Genomic DNA, 19,107 nt, shown 5'->3' on the forward strand with positions numbered 1-19,107 from the left:
ACACCCCAGTTGCCTTCTCCCACCTCCCTCCATGGGTTGAAGGGCAGCCTGGGCCCCACCTGACAGAAAATCAGCATCTTCCAGATCTTGGCCCCCTTGTGATACACGTTCAGCTTCTTCTCTATCTCCTCTGTGGACAGGAGGTATGAGCACTGCCCCAGCGGTGCAGCCACCCTTCCCAGCCATGTAGACACCAAGCCAGCAGTCACATACCCAGAATGTCTTCAAAGGTTGCGTGCTCATGGTCCTAGGGACAGGCAGACCACATGTCAGAGCCTCTAGTGACCCTGCCAAACCTCTGGATACCACTGGGGGTAGAGGGCGAAGCCCAGGGATACAAGGACCACCCAGCAGGGAACTCACGTAGAGGATGGGAATGATGGAAGGGTCGTCCCTGCGGATGATGGTGGGGATGTACTCAGCTTTGGGCACCTTGGAAGAGATGAGCTGAGGAGATAGAGAGCCACTCAGATCCCAGGCCCAGTCTATAGCCAGGGACAGCAGGAGCCCTGGGAGGCTGCCACCCCTCTCAGCTCAGGGTGCAGCTCCAAGCCCTCCCAAACCCCAATGGAGCTGAGGGCAGAGCCCAATAACCCACCCCTCACACCCGGCAGCCTGGGGCACACAAGTGGAGCAAAGGAAAGGCTCAGCAGCACCCTAGAGGCCTCACCATGACCTTGGGTGGCAGGAAGCCCTCGGTGCTGCAGGCCGCGGCCTCGAGGCCCTTCTCCGCTTCCCAGTCCAGGTCCTCACAGGCCTCATCCAGCGTGCAGTGTGAGCTCTGCAGGTCGCTGCCTGGGAGGCAGGAGGGGTCACCGCCATAGCGGCCCCGCCGCCCACAGAGCCCGCAAGCTGTATCCTGGAGGGTCTTAGGGGTAGTGGGAGGGCCGTGCGGTGAGGGCCAGAGCCCTGGCACCGGTAGGGAACACCCGGCGGCGAGGATGTGAGCCACGTGCAGGTGTGTGTGGGAGCACAGCACCCAGGCACCCTGCCCCAGCTGCTGCAGCCCTCAGTTACCCTGCTGTGAGGTCAGTGTGGCAGGCACTTGGGCTCACAGGTGGTACACTGAGGCTCAGAGAGCACAAGCGCACAAGCTGAGTGATGCTGGGACACTGGCCAGACCGGGGCCTTAGGACTCTGTGGAGTGGGCTGACTGCAGCTGGACACCTACTGTCTCGGGAGTCGTGGGAAGTGTCGGCTTTCATGGGGGTGGGGTCGCTCCAGGACCGGCTGAAGCTCCGCTCGCGCCGCTCAGCGAACGCTGCAGTAAGAGCAGAGCCCCATCAGAGGGGGCATCCAGGAGAGGCAGGCCATGGGCTGGGGTCCTGGGCACGGGCAGGGCTGAGAGCCCATGTGGAAGGGGCCTGGCCACGAGGGCAGACAACAACCAACGGCTAGCTTGGCACAGGGACAGATGCTATAGGCAGAGTGGGGACCTGGGCTTGGGAGAGGCTCTCCAGGCATAGACTGAGGGGTGAGACCAGGGCCTGGGCAGGCAAGGAGTAGGACTGGAGTAGGTCCTAGGACGTCGGTTTTTCCAGCGCTGCCAGCTGCCCGCAAAGCATCCCCACCCCACCCCAGCCAAGTACAGAGCTGCCCACCACCCCAGGTCTTACTCTGGGCCTTCACCCGCCGACTGCCGACCATGCGCAGGTGTTTGCGGAAGTTCCTGGGGAGGAAGCATGGAGCAATGCAGGTGCTGGTGGCAAGCCCCTGCCCGCCTAGCCCTGCCCTCGCCAGGGCTCCACTCTCAGCCCCTCCTGGTGGCCCTGCATGCTCCTGGACTTCCGCCCCACTCGTACACTGCAGGCATGCAGGCTAATCTGCCCAACCCCATCCTTGGGACTCTTTAGACTTTCTCTTTGACCCTGAACAAAGGCACAGGCCCAGGCCATCCAGTGAGCCTCCTCTCCTTCAGTTAGGTTCTCACAGGGTGCACGCACAGGAAGGCCATCTGCTGACCCTCCCTAGCTTTCTGTCCCTGAGCCCACCTCCACCCAAACCCCTCAGCCACACTTCTCAGGGGAACAAGGGCCACCTTCTGCACACCAGCCAGGGTGATCCTGTCGCACAACTGCAAGTCAATCTGGGGACCAACCATAGGTACTACCCCACCTGGGGAGCAGGTCCTCACTTCCCCAAACCTTGTGCCCTTCCAGGGCCCAATGTCCAAGATGGACAGACAAGCTTCCCAGACACACTGGTGGGAATAGGGGAGGCTAGGCCTTGCCACAGCCTTACAGCTCTGGCCTCCAGGGCTGGACTGATGTGGGGAGCCAGCTGGCAGCAGTGCAACTGTCCATAAACCCTCCAAGGGCAGCTCCTGGGGCTGCAAGGACCCTGGGGCACATGACATCTCCTGCCTGTCACGTCCCCAGAGCAGGGCCAGGCCAGTGGTCGCCACCACCCTTCCCCCGTCAGGTCTGTAGGGCCAGGAGGACCCAGGCCAGTGCAGACCAGAGACAGACCCTGGTGGCGAGTGGCTGGCAGGCCCTACCTCTGGATTACGGACGCGGAATCATTCTCCCGTTTCCGGCGCTTCCTCTCCGCGTAGCCCCTGAACACCCTGGGAAACCGCGGGAAGTCAGCACTGCCCTTGGCCAGAGGCAGAAGGGACACAGACGAGGAGACAGCGGCACAAACAGAGGGCCCAGCAGGGCATCCAAGGCTGGGCTCCTGACAGACCCTGCTGTGGCCTCAGTGCCCACAAGGCACCATGCCTGTGGGGCTGAGCACTCAAGGCCCAGGTCCCTGGCCTGCACACACCTACTTGGGGGTGGTAGGTTGCCCCAGGACAATGGCTGTGCCCTCAGGTACAAGCTGCGTGGGTACTTACGAGATGCTGAAGCCCAGCAGGAAGGGGGCAGCATGAGAGAGAAGACACAGTGAGCCCAGATCCAGCTTCCCTCAGCCCCCAGCACCCCGAAGCAAGTTCCCCTCCTGTCAAGGATGAGCAGGACACTGACTGGGCAGCAGTAGCTGAGGAACTGGGCCCATGCCCTGGGCACTGAGCCCAGCCAGTCCTGCAGAGGGACAGCAGTCTGAGCACATGGCAGAGGGCTGCTCTGGCACCTCCTTGGAAGGGGAAAGACACAGACCCTCAGGAAACTCCTCTGTTGTCACCACTGTGTCACACAGAATAGAAGAGAGTGTTGTTTGGGTGCATGTGAAGAGTACACACAAACCCTTACACACCCTGTAACAATGGTACCAGCTGTAGCCAAAGCCAGTGCTGAGATGTGAGGACAGACCACAGGGTCTGTGGTGGGTGGGGTGCCATGAGGGAGGGAAGCAAGGAATGAGTCAGAGAGCAGTCAGACCCAATGTGAACTGTGGGGAGGATCTCACAGGATCTCAAAGCCCCAGGATCTCAAAGTCTCAGGCAGCTTGCCAGGGGACCTGGCACAGCTGGGCACCAGCAGCTGACCCAAACAGTACCCAGCTGGGTCTGGCATCCAGCAAACGGTCACCAGCATTTCCTGAGCACCAGGCCCTTGGGCACTCACGCTTGCATAGTTGTGGTTGCCGTCTGGAAGCTGAACAGGTTCTCCTTGGGGAACCATGTGCGGATGGGGACATCATCTGGGAGAGAGAAGGAACCAGGCTAGTGTGGACAGGCTCCTGAAGCCTCACTGTCACATTGCAGAGGGGACAGTGGGCCTAAGGGCTGGCTGCAGCTGCAGAGTCAAGGCAGCAAGGTGCCTGGAGTCCTCACGTGGGCTCCACCCAGCTGTTGCCCACTCAGAAACTCTGACTTGAGGCTTTGGTCCTCTGCTTAACTTCCTTTAGCTTCCTAGAATGAGGGGCATCCTATGAAGACCGTCTGCTCCCAGAAGTGGCCAGGAAAAAGGCTCATGCCCTCTCCTTTGTGCACATGGTCTTGGGCCTTCTCTGATGCCTCCTAGACCTTCTCCTGGGATTCCTCCAGGATAGGAAGTAGAGAACAGCACCCACAGTGGGCGGCACCTTGCTCCCACCATGCAAAGGGCTGCTAAAGCTTCAAAGGAGACATCTCTATAGGGTATAGCAACTTAGACACAGTCCCCTGGGCCTGAAAAACCTGGGCCCCAGGCAGCTCCTCAGGACTTCTGAAGACAGCCTCATCTTCCAACGGAGCCATGCTTTTTGCTTGCTCATCCCTGAAGGTCCTCCCAGAGCTCCTCCCCCCAGAAGTGTTCCCTTTAGAAACCCACTGCTGTAAGCGCCAAGATGACCATGAGGTCCTGCCAGGCTCTCTGAGGTGGGGGAGGCCCCAGCTTGGGGTGTTCTGTGGTGGTCCCAGGAGCCTGTGGGGTTCAGCCTGAGTCTGCTTGTGGGCACACATTCCACACCCCAATTCCCAGCCTCACAGTGCTGCTGTGTGTGGCCCCAGCATGTCACCAAAGCTACTCCCACCCCAAGACAAACCCCTCACCTGACACTCGATCAACACTGTACATCCTCTCCAGCTTCTTGCGGCGGCCAGAAGCCTCCGGCTGGGATGGCTGGTCCAGCCCAAAGGCCCGTGGGGAGGGCCCAGGAGCCAGCTGGGCACATGCAGGACATTCTTTGGAGCCCTGGCGGCTGCCTCCCCAACTCTGGCAGGACCTGCTGATGTCCTCGCGGCTGCTGCCTGGGCTGGCACGGAGAGGCTGGCTGTGGTGGTGAGAGTGCCGTTCCCGCTCCCGCTGCCGCTGTCCTTTCACCACTGCTAGCTCAATGGCCTCAGCCTCAGGACCGGGCAGCAGAGCTGGCTCCCCAGAGATGGTGTACACACGGGGCTTGGGCGCCTCTGCAGCTGCCTTCCCACCACCAACAGCCTCATCCGAGAGACTGCCCTCGTAGCGGCCATTGGAGACGACAGACAGGCGGCGCTTGTTCTGGGGGGCTGGCTGCATCTCAGGGGACCCGTCGTGGCCAGAGTAGGCGTCAGCCAGCAGGTGGTCTAGGGAGAGGTGTTAGGTGAGCCTATAGCCTGTCAGCCTGTGCTCCCAGTCTCCGGATGCACTGTAGGCAAGGAGCCCCACCACGGCCACTCGGTGTGATGTGGGGGCTTGGGCTGCTGGAATTGGGTCCCTGGTGTCTTCAGCAAAGGCGATTCCCAGCCTCCCTGTCCTCTCAGCTGAGTCTGAAGCCCCCGTATGTATGCCTTAGGTAGGGTGGCAGGCTTTGCTACCTGTGCATGCTCCTGGGGAGCAGGAACAAACAGCACCCCCTGCAGTCACACCGTGTGCCTGGTGCCAACTCCTCCCCTCCCCCCTGCCAGCTGGCCCCCGGAGACAGTGGTGCCAGCCCTGGGGGTGCCAAGAGGCCTGTTGCTATGACAACGGCCCGGGCTGGGTGGGTGTCATGGGGATGAGTGATCAGAGCTCCTCTGGGGCCTGGGCCAGGCTAGGGCAGGGGCTGCGAGGTGGGGGGGCCCGGACCCTAGGCACGCGACCCGCCACCTACCTGCCCCGTTGCGGCTCTCAGGGTGACTCTGGGACAGGTACTCCCCAAAGGCTCGAGCTGCGCTGCAGGGCGGCAGGCGAAAGGTCGTCCCGGCAAGCCCCGCACCTGCCTCGCGCCCGGCGCCCCGCACCCCAGCCCGCCGCGCTCACCGCACTTTGGCCGCCACCGAGGACACGGCCTCGCTCCTCAGCGCCCTCCTTCTGGAGGCCGCGGCGCCCATGGCCGCGGCCGCGCATCCCCCGGGCCTCAGAGCGCGCCCCGCGCCCGCCGCCTCCGCCGGGGGAGCCGCGCCACACCAGGGGTCGCGCTCAGGCTAGTGGTTGCGGTCGTGGTCGCGGTCACACTCTGGCCCCGCATGGCCGTGCCGGGCGCTCCGCGCGTCCCGCTGCCCCGGTGAGCTTGGTAGCCCGGGGGCGGTGGCTCCGCCGTGGCGTCACGGAAGGGGCGGGGATAGACTGTCCGTGACGTAAGCGTGGGTGGGGCCTCCAGTGTGGAATGGGGGCGGTACCAAAGAAGCACCTGGCTTCATGGTGCTGGAGGCGGGAATACTGCCTTGAAAGCTGGAGAGAGGTCCCCACCTGGTACATTCTACAATGCTGTGGCCCCAGGGGTTCCTCCTGTTTTGAGGGATCCGCAGCCCTATCCAGGACCTGAGATTTTGCCTCCTTTGACTGGAGTTGCCTCCCAGGGAAGACAGATGACATATGCCCCGCACCAAGACCTAGAGTCATCAGGTTCATCTTGGTATTGCTCTGACCGAGAGCCATCATCAACAGCGACATGTTCACAATCAGATCTGCCTTTATTAACATGCATCCGAGGCTGCCGTACCTCACCAAAGCTTTGGGGGACCTGCAGGGCTGGCACTGCCACCCAGGACTGCTGAAGGCAGGCAGGTGCCAATGCAGAGAAAGGCAAGCCCAGCGCTGGTGAAGCTCAATACCCCCAGGAAAGGGACCCCAGGAGCATGCAGAGCCTCTGCTGGGTGTGGTGTCAGCTGTGGAGATGAGGGATTTGGCGAGACCTCAGAGCAAAGGCTTCTGCATGTCTTCAGGGAGCTGGTAGGGTGAGAAGTCCTGGGATGGTTCTGGGGACACCCTGGCAGGATGTCGATGCTGCAGTGAGGGGTCATTTTCCTGCAAGCAAGGTAAAAATGAAGAGGCCCTGTCCCTAGCCAGTGTGGCCTGGAGCACCTGTGGGCAGCCCCACTGCTCACCAACTCAGAGCCGCACTCCGCCTGGGTACTCTGGAAGTCAGCATATGGGTCCTTGGTGGTATCTAGCAGCTCCTCTTCATACTCAGTCTGGTAGTCAGACTCATCTGGAGCAACAGGGAGAGACACGTCGATCTCTCCCCAGTAACTCAGACCCCTCACCCATGGCAATGCGTTGGATCCTAGATCACACCAGGCCCTGTCTACCTGGGGGTCTTCTGTAAAGACATGGAACAAGCAGATCCTCCTTGACCATTGTCAGCCAGGCCCTGTGGGCCTCAGACCAGACTTCCCCTCTAGAAGCAGAGCTATAGCACCTGGCCAGCACATGTGGCCCAGTGCTCTCAGGTCCCCCTTTCAAGAGAGGAAAGGCTGTCCCCTGTGAGGAGGACTTGCAGTCATCATTCTCCAATCCGGCAGGTTCCAGTGTAGCATGGGGCATGACTAGGGGATGAGGTGAATGAGGGACAGCCTCAGGGGTCCTGGGGAGCCAGTCCCAGTGGTATGGGGTTCCTTGAGTCAGGCTTTTAGAGCTTAAAGAATGAAGCAGTACTAGCTGAGCTTCCTAGTCAGTGGAGCACAAGTGAGAGTGACTCCTATGGGCCGGGGGGGGGGGGACCCAAGGTGTCACCTCCTGGGCACCCAAAACTCACCATCCACTACAGTTGCCTTGGCAGGCTCAATACGTGACACCATCTCGGCAAGGTCTGTGAAGGAGGCATTGGGGCAGGGCGGGACCTGGATTGCAAGGGTGGACAACGTGTGCTCAGCACTTGGCTGGGGTGGGCTGCCTCAGAGGATGAGGTGGAGCACACAGGACACTGCCAGCTCAGCCCTGTGGCTGTGGGGGTGGCTGCTGCCTCACCGCACTGGCCTTCTGCTTGCTCGTCCCCTGCTGGTCCTGCAGCATCTTTTCCAGAATGCCACTCCTGACCCAGATGTCAAACACAGTCCGCCCGTGCTGGTAACCTACTTCCTGTGCACACAGCAAGACCATAGACTGGGGACCTCGCTGCCCCCCATCTGGGGACCTCGCTGCCCCCCACCTGGGGTTGGCACTCACACAGATCTCATCAAACTTGCCGAAGTCCAGGGTGCGGTAGCTGTCAATGGGGGGCCGCAGGTACTCACAGTAGTCACTGTTCTTCACCATCTCCAGCTGCCGGACACAGCACACGTAGGCCAGGCGGGTCTGAATCTCAGCCATGTTCAAAACCTACTGGGACATATTCGAGCCTCCTAGCCCAGGTGCAGCACAGGCTGTAGGTAAGCTCTGGGCACCCCGTCATCCTTCGTTGCCCAGGGCTGGTCTCAGGGCCAGGGTAGGGGTACTGAGTGACCTGCTAGCCTCCACAAGACAGAGGGCACAGTGGATGTGGGCAGGAGCCACAGGGGATGCCTGGCCACCTGCCACCACTCCCACCTTCACTTTTGCAGCCAGGGGGTTCCAGCGTTTCCACAACAGCCACCACCCAGACAGTGCGTCGCCATAGTTGGTTAGGTCTGTCTCGTCTCGGCTGCCCACATCGATGGCGATCACCACCTTTGCCCCTAGAGATCTGGCCACATCCGCTAGGGAGGAGGCAGCCTTGGTCACTCCCTGGACCAGGGAGGACAGAGCCCAGGCTCAGGTAGAACCCCAGGGCCTAGCTGGGCCAGATCCTGCCTCACTGTGCCCCAAGGCCCAGTGGGGGCAGGAGGCGCTGGCTCCGAGGAGCCCATGTCCAACAGGTAACAGTACATGTGATACCTTCAGGCTATTAGCTCCCAACTGTGGGCACAGATGGGCCCTAAGTACTCTAGTTTGTCTACTTGGCCTTGCTCTGCATGCCGCTGTGTTGCCAGGGACAGCCATATGCCAGGTGCATTTTGTGCGCGTGCACATGCATGCATGTGCATGTGAATGAGTGTTCCATACTGACCCCAGCCTGACATTCTCCCTTGGCACACTCTTAGGAAAACGTGTGCCACCCCAGCCTTCCTGGTGTGAGAGAGACCATGGCAGGCAGCCAGGAAGTGGAGTGACCAAGAAGACACTTCCCCAGCCCGGGCTCCCCAGCCCTTACTGCACCTGGAAGGTTGTTGATGTAGCCCCCGTCCATCAGCAGGTGTCCATCCTTAGGGTCACAGAGAGGGGGCATATAGCCTGACAGGGACATGCTGGCACGCACATACCTCCACAGAGAGCCTGGTGGTCAAGAGGGTCTGGTGGCAGAGGGACTGGGGAGGAGTGTTTTGCCACCTGCCACAGCTTCTGTCCTGGACCACAGGTTGGGCCAAGAATGTATAAGTCTCATCTCCAGGGAGGGCACCAGGCTGGTGACAGACCACTGCTGGGTTCCTTGTTCTGGAGGTGCTTACCCCAAAGGGAATGTCCCTATCTCTGCTTGCCCCACAAGGCCCTTTTGTCCACCTGGATGTCCTTGTACCTATCTTGCCCTACCTGGGTGCCTATGAACAGGCCTCTCCTGCCTCCCTTAGAGATCTGCGCATGCTGCCTGCCTTTCTGGTGCCCTGGTACCCCTCCAAAAGTGCCCACTCTCTTGCCATGCTCCTGCCACACCCCTGCACTGTGAACTAGAGGGCCTTGGCTGCCTGGGAGGAGTGCTCACCATCCATGTGGACTCGCATGGCTGAGGCCGTGATGTCAGTAGTGATGGCAAAATAGGGGAGCCACAGATCCTGTAGGGAGTACAGGACTCAGGGGACCCCTCTTGCACTGAGGGTTCCTGAGCACTTGACACCAGCCAAGGGTGGCTGTGGGTTCCTACCTCAATCTGCTGGTCTCCAAAGATGCTGCAGATGCTGCTGTTGAAGCCAGCTCCTGAGAACATCGATGTGATTGGGTAGGTCAGGTCCAACATGGTCTTCACCATCGATGTCATATTCTGGGGATACAAGAGACTCTGCAGAGGAGCTCAACCCAGTTGAGAACCCTGCCTAGTGCAGGACCTGGCACACGTGTGTGCACCCACTAGCAAAACACAGGGGTCCAGCAGTGTCCTAGAGTCCTAGGGTCTCCAAAGGTGCCTGTCATGGGACTGGGCCTCAGTGTAGGCACAGAGGTCGGCAGTGTCCTTGGCTACTACCTGACCTTGAGGCAGCCTTGCCAGCACCCTCATGCCCAGGTCTCCTAGTCGAAACAAGAACAGCAAACAGGACTGGAAAATAAGCACTGTGGGGAGGGGTGTCCAGCAGCTGGAAGAGCCCAGGACTCATTCCTCACTGGTAAAGGTCCCTGGAGTACAGGCATAATTGCCAGGGAGCCAGAGTGGAGGACTGTGTGAGGCTGATGAGAGCCACACCACAGTAATGCTGCCCAGGGCTCTTGTACACAGGGCTCTTGCCCATTCCTGCTTTCTTGGGGGCTCCTCTGGACAGATCCAGGAAGCACCTGTGATCAGAGGACATGTGACTGGTTCCATCTGAGCATGCCCAGTTTCATCTCTCACTTCTTTCTTAGGTCAGAGATGGAAAGAAAGGGTCCTTGCTGTGCCTGGGAAGGGTGTGACCCAGGACAGCAGTGAGAAGGGATGATCCTAGAGTCCATATGCTAGCAAAGAGTGACACCCTCTCTGATGGTGAGCCAGGATGTTTTGGACTCTGCCCAGGTCGTGATCCACCCCCAGGAAGCCTCTGCTCTGCTCTAGTCAGCCCCAGGAGGTCCCATACCCCAGGAGGGCAAGAGGACTCTAAATCAGTCTCACTCCTGCCACCCCTGTCCTCGGTGCCAGACCCTCGGGACCTCCCACAGCCTCCTCAGCCTGAGATAGACCCTTACTATGCTATCCTCTGCCTGCTGGACACCGTTCCATGGCCCCACTCTCAGAGGCCATCCCTAATGTCTGTGCCCCCAGGCTCTTTGCAGGGTGGACATGCTGAAGGATGGACAAGCCATTTCTAGAGTAGAGGGCCACACTGCAGCATCCTTGAGGCCTGGTGGCAGGCATGGCGCCCGCAGAGAGCACATCTGAGAGTTCCCATGTGGAAGATGACCAGTTTCCCTTTCTTTTAAAAAGCAGAGTAAGGGGTTTGGGATTTAGCTTAGCAGCATAAGCATCTGCCTGACAAGCACTAGGTCGTGAGTTGGATCCTTGGGACCAAAAATAAACAAATAAATAAATAAAAATAAAAAGCAGGCAGTTTCTTTGATCTCACACATAGCTCCACTGGCTGTGCCTGTTCCACAGGGGCTGCCCACTGCAGGGCTTGAGCCAGGAATGCTCTGGGTCCTTTGGTCCTGAATCAGATGCTTTGATTCTTGAGCTTATTTCTGAGGAAGTCAGAGCCATTTACCTAGGCCCTGTGCCCAGCTAAAGCCTGCACTGCAGCTCCCTTATGACTCACACCAAGCAGCATTCTGCCCAAGGTCTCCAAGGTCTACTGAGTGACCCACCAGGCCAGTCCTGTCCTGCTTTGCCACTTTCTCCTCCTGCTCCTCACTGGCCCTGGTTCCTCTGCCCCAGGTCCCTGTGTACCATGCTGTACCTCCTATACCCAGGGACTGCAGGTGACGGCTATCTCACCATGTGTCAATGGAGGACCACCATGAGCCCATGTCCTTCCCTGCCCCTACTCTGAGATCTGCAGGTTTGTCTCCTCAAGACCAAGCTCTTGGTGGGTGCAGGCTGCCACTTACCTCGGCCCACTGCTTGGCTCGGATCCGTGTCTGGCTGTAGTTCCGCTCCTCGGCATATAGAGCCCCCATGAAGGCTCCAATGGATGTACCTCCAACCATGTCCACAGGGATGCCACATTCTGCCAGGGCCCGAAGGATGCCAACCTGGGCACAGCCTCTTCACCAGTCAGGACACAGAGAGGAAGTGAGCGTGTCATCAGGGCCTGCCCACTGCAGCTCACCACTCCCCCACAGTTCCTGACTCCTCCATTGGGCACAGATAGGCAGAGTGCACGTGCCATTTAAAATCTGTCCTGGGCTGGGGTGTAGCTTAGTGGTTAAGCACTTACCTAGCAAGTGGGTTCCACCCTCAGTACCATACATGTACACTTACACACTCACACACACACACACATACACACGCTACATAGATAAACAGATTAAACCAATCTTCTCTGGAGGTCCTGAGGACCTGGGGAGCTGAAATGGAGAAGGACAGCAGGAGGGGCCACATGCCCATACAGCATCTTCAGCCTATAAATACTTGCTGACTGCAACAAGGTAAATAAGCACAAGTCTTGCTTAGCTGGGAATAGAGAGAAGAGAAGGTGAGGCCCCTTGGAAGAAGGTCCTGGTCAATACCCCAAAACCCTGGGAAGGAGGTCTAAGTCAACAGCCCATGGCGCCCTGGGAAGGAGGCCCTGGTGAATACCCTAAGGACTCTGGGTACACGAATGTTTTCAGTGAAGAAGTCAGACATTGATGGACAAATATATGATCCCACTCACATGAGGTACCTAGAATAGGCAAATTCATGGAGAGGGAAAGTAGAACAATAGTCCCCAGGGCTGAACGGAGAGGGAGTGGGAGTTAGGGCTTCATGGGTACAGGGCGAGTTTGGGATGAACATGTTCTGGAGCTGCACAGCGCTGGTGGTGGCACAACAATGTAAATGTACTTAACGGTGTACTCAAAAATGGCTAAAATGGTAAATTTAAGCTAAGTGTATTTTATCACAATAAATTATACAACATCATTACAAAAGATAAATATATCTTTAAAACTTCAAAGAATTAAAGACAAAACTAGTAATTTTGGTATAGCTCAACATCAGTGATCATTCAAGAGATACAAATTAAAACAACACTGAGATCCCACTTCACCCCAGAAAGAATGGCTACTATCAAGAACTCAAGCAATAACAAATGCTGGAGGGGCTGTGGGAAAAAAGGAACCCTTCTCCACTGTGCATGGGAATGCAGACTGGTACAGCCATCGTGGAAACCAGTGTGGAGATTCCTCAAAAAACTAGGATTAGAGGTTCCATTTGACCCAGCTATTCCTCTTCTGAGTATCTTCCCAGAAAAATAAAGACATCAAACCATAGTGATAATATGTACACCCATGTTTATAGCAGCACAATTTATAATAATCACATCTTGGAAACAACTCAAATGCCCATCAATCAAGGAATGGATAAAAAAAAAGTGGTCTTTTTTAATACAATGGAATGAGTACTATTCAGCCACAAAGCAGGATAAACTAGAGACTTTTATAGATGAATGGATGCAACTTCAGACCATGCTCATAAGTGAAATAAATCAGACTCACATATGTTAGCATTGTATTGTCTCCTTGTGTGAGAAAGAGTAAATAAGGCCCAAGATGTACAATAGACATTGTGAAATAGGAAGAAATTGTTCAAGAGGAAAAAGGAACTAGGATAGGGGAAAGGGGAAAGGAAAATAAAAAAATATATACATATATAAGATAGTTATACTACTAGTTTCTCTTAGTTCATTGAAAAGGAAGGTTTGTGCTAATATCATTTGGAAAATGTTTTATACCCATATCTTATACTTTAAGTAACTACTTTAACTCAATGTATTAACCATTGTTATTTCTATTATATTGTTATGAAATTTTGTTTTACTTCTTTCCATAAAGCAAAAAGATAATAATTTTGGCATAGAATCAGGAGTTATAGAATCAAATAAAGATTCTAGAAATAAAAAATATAACACCTGAAATGAATTCAGTGAATACATTTAGTAGCAGAATAGACACAACTGAAGACAGAGATGATGAAACATAAGTCAGGAAAAAATACTTGTTGAACCAAAGCATCAAAAGGATGGGATATGAAAACTATTCTTTTCCAAAATAGAAAAGAGTTGGGTGTTGTGGTGCATGCCTGTAATCCCAGCACTCAGGAGACTGAGGCAGGAGGATTGGATGCACCTGACGCCAGCCAGGGCAACCTAATAAGTCAGCCTGAACTACACAGTGAGAATCTGTCTCAAAAAAGTCAATAAAGAGCCTAGCAAACATATACCATCTAGCACAAAGGTCTAATATATGTGTAAACCACACCCAGAAAGTGAAGAAAGAGGCAAACAGAAATAGCATCAGGAGAAATCGTCTAGTGGCAGATCTACACTGATGATCAGCATCAAGGTCCAGATTCAAAAAGCATCACAGACCCTAAGAATGAACCAAAATGAAACCACTCCTGCATTACTGAAAACATCTTTAAACTATACAGAGAGTAAAAAAAAAAAAAAAAAAAAAAAAAAAGCAGATGAGGGCTAAGTATGGCCTGGCAGCAGGATGCTTGCCAGCCCAGGGAAGCCCTGTGTCCCCTCGACAGGCCCAAGAGAAAGCAGCAGGGAGGGAAGATGACACAGTTGTTTCTGGAACTCTGGGCCAGTGATGCAAGGGCTGGCAGCTGGCTCCTATGTGCTCCTAAGGAGTCTTGATTAAGCTTCTGCTGTTGCTGAAAATGCTACAAGCCAGGTCCACAGGCCGGGACCAACTGTGCAGGCCCCTGCTGCTAGATCCATGCAAAGGACCTGAGCCACTCCCAGCCTGACAACTGCCCCATCCTTTAGACCACAGTTTCTTCAGGATTCAGGTGGGTGCAGGGCACAGGTAAGTCTCAAGTCCCTCAAGCTTTGAGACCTCAAGATGCAGTGACACAATGCTGTCACCTCACCCCTAGCTTAAATAGGAGCCAGACCCAAGCCTGTGGTACCAGAGGATCCTGTCAAGAGTGCCAGCCAGGAACGCCTTCCTTTCTAGCTGGCTGCCTCTGAAGTCCTCCATCAGAGCAGGAAGCCCATGGTACCCTCCTTCCCTGCACCACTGTAGATGCCCCCCTTGGGCACACCTGTGTCACCAAGGAAACAACCTGCTGGGCCACTGGAATTCTTGGGGGTAAAAGTCCTTTACAACAGCTGGGTATAGTGGCACATATCCATAATTCCAGCATTCAGAGATAGACAGGAAGACTGCTGTGAATTCTCGGCCAGCCTGGGCTACATACTGAACTGAAAGCCAATTTAACCCTCATACCAAGATCCTGTCTCAAAAATCTAAAAAAAGAGGGGAGAAAAGGCCCTTTAAGGAACTCATAGCCTGAAGAACTAAAGAGTGCTTTCTGCTCTGCTTTGGTAGGGCAGATCAGCTCCTTACACTGGAGAGCTGATCTTTCCATATGAAAATGGAAAGAAATTCACCAGGAGCACAGTGAGGAGGACAATGTTGAAGGACAAGGACAGAGAGTTCAGAGGCAGATACACAGTAGCTCAAGTGCAAGCAAACACTTCCATGCAGGGACAATCAGCACGAGACACAAGCTCTTCTTCCCCCTGCACTGGCAGCAAACTAGGAGTCTGGCCTCCTGGGTGCACGTGTGGATGCTCCTGGGGATGACAGAGGTCACCACAACCCGACGTCTGCCTGTGGTGTAACACTACTCTGTCCTCCTGGTGCTCAGCACCACAACCCTGGGCTCACCTTGCTCCTCCTCCTCCAAGCACCAAGGCAATCGCATTGCCAGTCAGCACACGCGCCAGTCGGGAGAAGTCTGAGTGTCGGTCTGGGGGCCGCTGGAAGACGCGCTCGTACATTTCCATCTGAGAGGGCAGCAGGACAAGGGGCTTGGAGGACCCCACTCAAGACCCACGTGTCCTGCCTTGTTTGGGCAGTTTCCTCCCATCCTCATCCAATGATATCTACAGGACATGGCCCTATCAGGAACATGGGCCAGGGCTCACAGGAGAATGTTTGCCCAGAGAGGACCGCTGGGCCACCAGAGACCCAGAAGCTGCCTCAACTGTTTTGACATAGACCCCACGGACCCTTTCGGCACACTGTACCCTCTCAGGACACAGAATCCTGGGCAAATACTGTGGCTGAATTGCAAGGCTCAGTGGGCTGAATATGCCCTGCGGAGGAGGAACCTCAGAGCCCAGACTCTTGTCTGCCTCCCTCCAGCCACTGCAATTTGACAAGGCCTTGACCAACTGAGAGACTTTCAGGCCCAGCCCCTGACTTTACTTTGCTGGCTTTCCTGGTCCCCAGGACACTGCTGGCCTCTGCTGGGCTCCACCCACACATCCTACCTACAGGGTACACTGCCACATACATGGCAGCCCAGGAGTCCCAAAGTCAAGGCCAGACAAACATGAACTCCTTGCCAGAAATGAGTTGCAGAGATGCATCCCAAACAGTACCCACAGCCCAGGGGCTGGAAAGTCAGAGAGAAGAGAAGCACATCTGGAAATCAGGTGGAGTGGGTGGGAAGTCAGGGTCCCCCTGACCCCATGGCATACCAGCTTGGGCAAACTCCTCCTGGAGAAGATGCGCCGCGGGCAGCAGAGATGCAGGTGGCCTGAGCACCAGCTCCGCATGTTGAGCCACTCCACAGTATGGGCCGGTGCTGGGCCCTCAGCCCTGTGCAGCAGGATCAGCCTTTTCTGGGCACGTACGGCTGTGCTCTCCAACATCTGCTCTAGCTGTGGGGAAAGGGCTGTTAGTACCAGGCGAGACCAAGGGCTCCAAGGGGGATGGAGTGCACTGGGTATTCCTGCCAGCTGGCTAACAGAACAGAAGGGCCACAGAAAGAGCTGAGGATGATTCTTGCTTCTATAGGTGACTGGGCTGTGGCATGGCCTGCTGGGGGCTGGCCAAGCTTGGACCACAGGGCCTGCCAAGTCATGTGTGCAGATAGTCACCATGGCCACTATGTACAAGGACACAGATACCCCCTGTGAGCATCTGTTACTGATGCTCATGCACACACACACACCCTGTGACCTTTGCATGATGTGATGTAGGCATTTTCCCTTATCAGGAGGACAGGAGCAAATATTATAGGGAGAACTTTTAGCTGTCCCAGGAAGAGACAGATCAGCAGAAGCTAGGAGACAGAACAGTGCAGGGAGGAAAACAGTGAATAGGTGCCATTCACAGCACAAACTCGGGGAAGTGGGAATCCTGTGACTGACTACACCTGAGGGGACTTCAATGATCCACCCCTTGCAGACCACTGGCACCTTGAATCTGAACACACCCTGGGCAGCAGCTTGTGGACACCCTGAGGGTACACTGCACCTGGCCTGTTGCAGTGACACAGTCTCCTACCCCACTACCAAGAAAGCCTGAGCTGGTGGGGGGTAGTCAGGGAGAAGGCAAACGCCAGTTATAAGAGCAGTGAAGCAATGTGGATAAAACTCACAGTCCCACACGCTGAGGGAAAAGGAAATTTAGGGTGAGGTAAAGTAGGGCACTATTCTAACCAAGCCTCAGACCTGCCCACAAACACTTCACACACATGCTGTGTGGCGTGAGGCAGACAGAGCCTCCAGGTCCCTGGGGTAGAGCTCCTGCTGGGCTTTGCGCTAAAACCGCTGGAGAAGAACACAGTGGACATCTCGAACACAACCCCTTCTGAGTTCTTGAAATGTTTTATCCAGAGAAAAGAAAATCAGGCTGTGGGGAGGGCATTCCTTACCTCACCCACTGTGGGCTCCTGTTCACCAAGGCCCACAATGAGGATGCAATCGGCCTGCCGGATACAGCGCTGGGTCCAGGGGGTGAGTGTGCTGTCTGCCTGGTAGAGCACTATCCGGTGGATGTCCTCCTGCTGCCCCAGCCAGCTGGACAGCCGGTACTCATGGACACTGTGGGCCATGGAGGCAGCAGAGGGTAAGGACAGACAGCACCCCACTTTCCCCTCCCACATCTCAGGCCTGCTCAAGTCTTTGTGAGCCAAGCACAGGTATGGCCAGAACCCAGGGACTGGGGCTTTCTGTGGGGCAGTGAGAGGAGGGTGGCCCAACAGTGCCCACGCATGTGCTGAGTGCAATGTGGCTGGGGCATGCAGATACAGGAGCACAGGGCCTGGTACAGGGCTTTCCCTGGACCAGCAAGGAGGAGGTTGCTTTCTATGGGGACCAGTGGGGCTGGAGCCAACCCACCTGTCGAGAGCTCCAGAGCCAAGGCGCTGTCTCACGTTGTCACTGGTCAGCAGCAGGACTGGGCCTGAGAACACAGCCACCAGTCATCTTCAAGAACAGGCAAGGGGGCCAGGGTGCTCAGCTCCCCTGAAGGTGCCTCTGTGGGAATCTGATGTCTCCCACATTAACACTCACCGTCTAAAACCAGAGCCAGTACCTAGATTCCAGGAAAGGCTACTGGCAGCCAGGGGAACAGCCAGGAAGCTAGCCCACCGTGTGATAGTGACAAGGGGGACAGTCTCCGCCATAGAAAAGGACCCAAATCTTGGCACCGAGTGTGGGAAAACCACAGGACCCCAGAGTTTTCCCCGATACACTGCAGGAAGGTCTGATCATTCTCAGCAAGTTTTTCCAAGGACATAGAGTAAGAGGTAAGCAGTAGGAGATCACGGAGTCTTACTATGCTGCCCAAGCTGGTTCCGAACTGGAAGACTCAAGCAGTCCTCTCACCTTAGCATCCCAAACGCTGGGACTATGTGCTCTCAGCAGCTATAACATGGTTTCCCTGGCAGCGTGATTCTTAGAGACAGCAGAGTAAGGGTGTCCTGACAGTTGGGAGCGCTGGCTGCTGGAATGTGGCTGTTACGGCTCTGAGTTAAACAGCAGAAGCAGCCCCATTGTGGGAAACTCAGGGCTCAGGACTGCAGGCCCCACAGGGACAGAGCTCCTGGCCTGCACACAGGAGCAAGTACTCTAGTCAATGGCCTCACAGCAGTGTCTTCCTAGCACTTCCCCAACTGGACAGTTGTGCAAGGTAGGCAGTTCTCCACCTCTCCACCCAGGAGGCTCTGGAGCCAGACCTTATCTTAGCACAGGGACTCCAGGCTGGATTTCACCTGCCCTTCAGTGAATGCTGCTGCTCTAGGCCCCATCCCTGAATTTGGGGGAGTGGTCCCAGGCAGGGGAGCAGGCCCCAAGGCAGTGCTCTGGGCTCTCTTGCCAGGGCCCAGCTCCTGCCAACCAGGATGGCTCTGAGCACTCTCTCCTGAGGGATGGCCCAAGGACCTGGTTCTGTCTATGGAGCCAAAGTTCTTTCACCTGGAGGGTGTAGTGTTGCAGATCCAGCCCAAGGGAAGCCCTGGCCTGCCGTTCAGTGTTTCAAAGGATGGGGGCCCTGGTATCTCCCACTCTGCGAGATGAGGGTAGGCCAACTGTAGCTCTAGCCTTCTCTGGTACGGACAGCACTGCTGACCAGGCTGCCAAACGGCTTTTTTCCCATATCCTGGGTGCCAGAAGAGTGGGTGATACCTTCATGCTAGAAGAAAACACCTCTTGGCCTGGACCCTTACTGAGCAGAAATGCCCTCTGGGAGAAGTGGCCCATAGAGGCAGCCACCTGCCTTGAGGCTAAGGGGATGCAGCAGCCCGGCGGGCAGTGTGGCCCCTCTGAGGGAGGGCCCAGTCAATGGGAGAATGTAGGACAGCACTCCTGGTGGCTTTGGGCTCACCCCACTCTGCTTCACTGTGGTTCCCAAGAAGTGCTGTGGGACACCGAGGAGGGCAGCACTGTGAGGCAGAGCAGCAGGAGGGGTGCAGGCTCCCTCT

The 19,107-nt window shown here is 56.2% G+C and overlaps 2 protein-coding genes across 8 annotated transcripts in view; both read right to left on the reverse strand.

Annotated features, from left to right (window-relative positions):
* Nucleotides 1-6,022, reverse strand: part of LOC100727414 (NMDA receptor synaptonuclear signaling and neuronal migration factor) — a 6,277-nt gene extending 255 nt beyond the window's left edge. Inside the window, exons 1-11 of the mRNA XM_063257722.1 lie at nt 5,580-6,022; nt 5,431-5,492; nt 4,415-4,924; nt 3,507-3,582; nt 2,498-2,566; nt 1,617-1,669; nt 1,172-1,261; nt 671-795; nt 364-447; nt 214-247; nt 5-130 (exon numbers count right to left, since the gene is read on the reverse strand). Coding sequence (XP_063113792.1) covers nt 5-130; nt 214-247; nt 364-447; nt 671-795; nt 1,172-1,261; nt 1,617-1,669; nt 2,498-2,566; nt 3,507-3,582; nt 4,415-4,924; nt 5,431-5,492; nt 5,580-5,650 — 1,300 coding nt within the window. The 5' untranslated portion in view covers nt 5,651-6,022. The remainder of the gene's footprint in view (nt 1-4; nt 131-213; nt 248-363; nt 448-670; nt 796-1,171; nt 1,262-1,616; nt 1,670-2,497; nt 2,567-3,506; nt 3,583-4,414; nt 4,925-5,430; nt 5,493-5,579) is intronic.
* Nucleotides 6,023-6,213: 191 nt separating this feature from the next.
* Pnpla7 (patatin like phospholipase domain containing 7) overlaps nt 6,214-19,107 on the reverse strand; it is a 54,628-nt gene continuing 41,734 nt past the window's right edge. For 2 of the 7 annotated variants that reach the window (XM_013155865.3, XM_013155863.3), the window contains 14 exons: nt 17,525-17,588; nt 17,059-17,227; nt 15,878-16,060; nt 15,060-15,178; nt 11,283-11,439; nt 9,415-9,531; nt 9,256-9,325; nt 8,715-8,831; nt 8,067-8,215; nt 7,707-7,859; nt 7,509-7,619; nt 7,297-7,381; nt 6,647-6,750; nt 6,214-6,566 (listed from right to left, as the gene is read on the reverse strand). In XM_013155865.3, coding sequence (XP_013011319.1) covers nt 6,456-6,566; nt 6,647-6,750; nt 7,297-7,381; nt 7,509-7,619; nt 7,707-7,859; nt 8,067-8,215; nt 8,715-8,831; nt 9,256-9,325; nt 9,415-9,531; nt 11,283-11,439; nt 15,060-15,178; nt 15,878-16,060; nt 17,059-17,227; nt 17,525-17,588 — 1,709 coding nt within the window. In that variant the 3' untranslated portion in view covers nt 6,214-6,455. Of the gene's footprint in view, nt 6,567-6,646; nt 6,751-7,296; nt 7,382-7,508; nt 7,620-7,706; nt 7,860-8,063; nt 8,216-8,714; nt 8,903-9,255; nt 9,326-9,414; nt 9,532-11,282; nt 11,440-15,059; nt 15,179-15,877; nt 16,061-17,058; nt 17,228-17,524; nt 17,589-19,107 lie in introns of those variants that run through there. The other 5 variants (XM_013155864.3, XM_063228412.1, XR_010040322.1 and 2 more) reach the window with 5 other exon arrangements.

Source organism: Cavia porcellus, unplaced genomic scaffold (assembly GCF_034190915.1).
Source record: "Cavia porcellus strain 051 isolate PalLab524CR breed Dunkin Hartley unplaced genomic scaffold, mCavPor4.1 scaffold_1, whole genome shotgun sequence".
Classification (NCBI taxonomy): domain Eukaryota; kingdom Metazoa; phylum Chordata; class Mammalia; order Rodentia; family Caviidae; genus Cavia; species Cavia porcellus.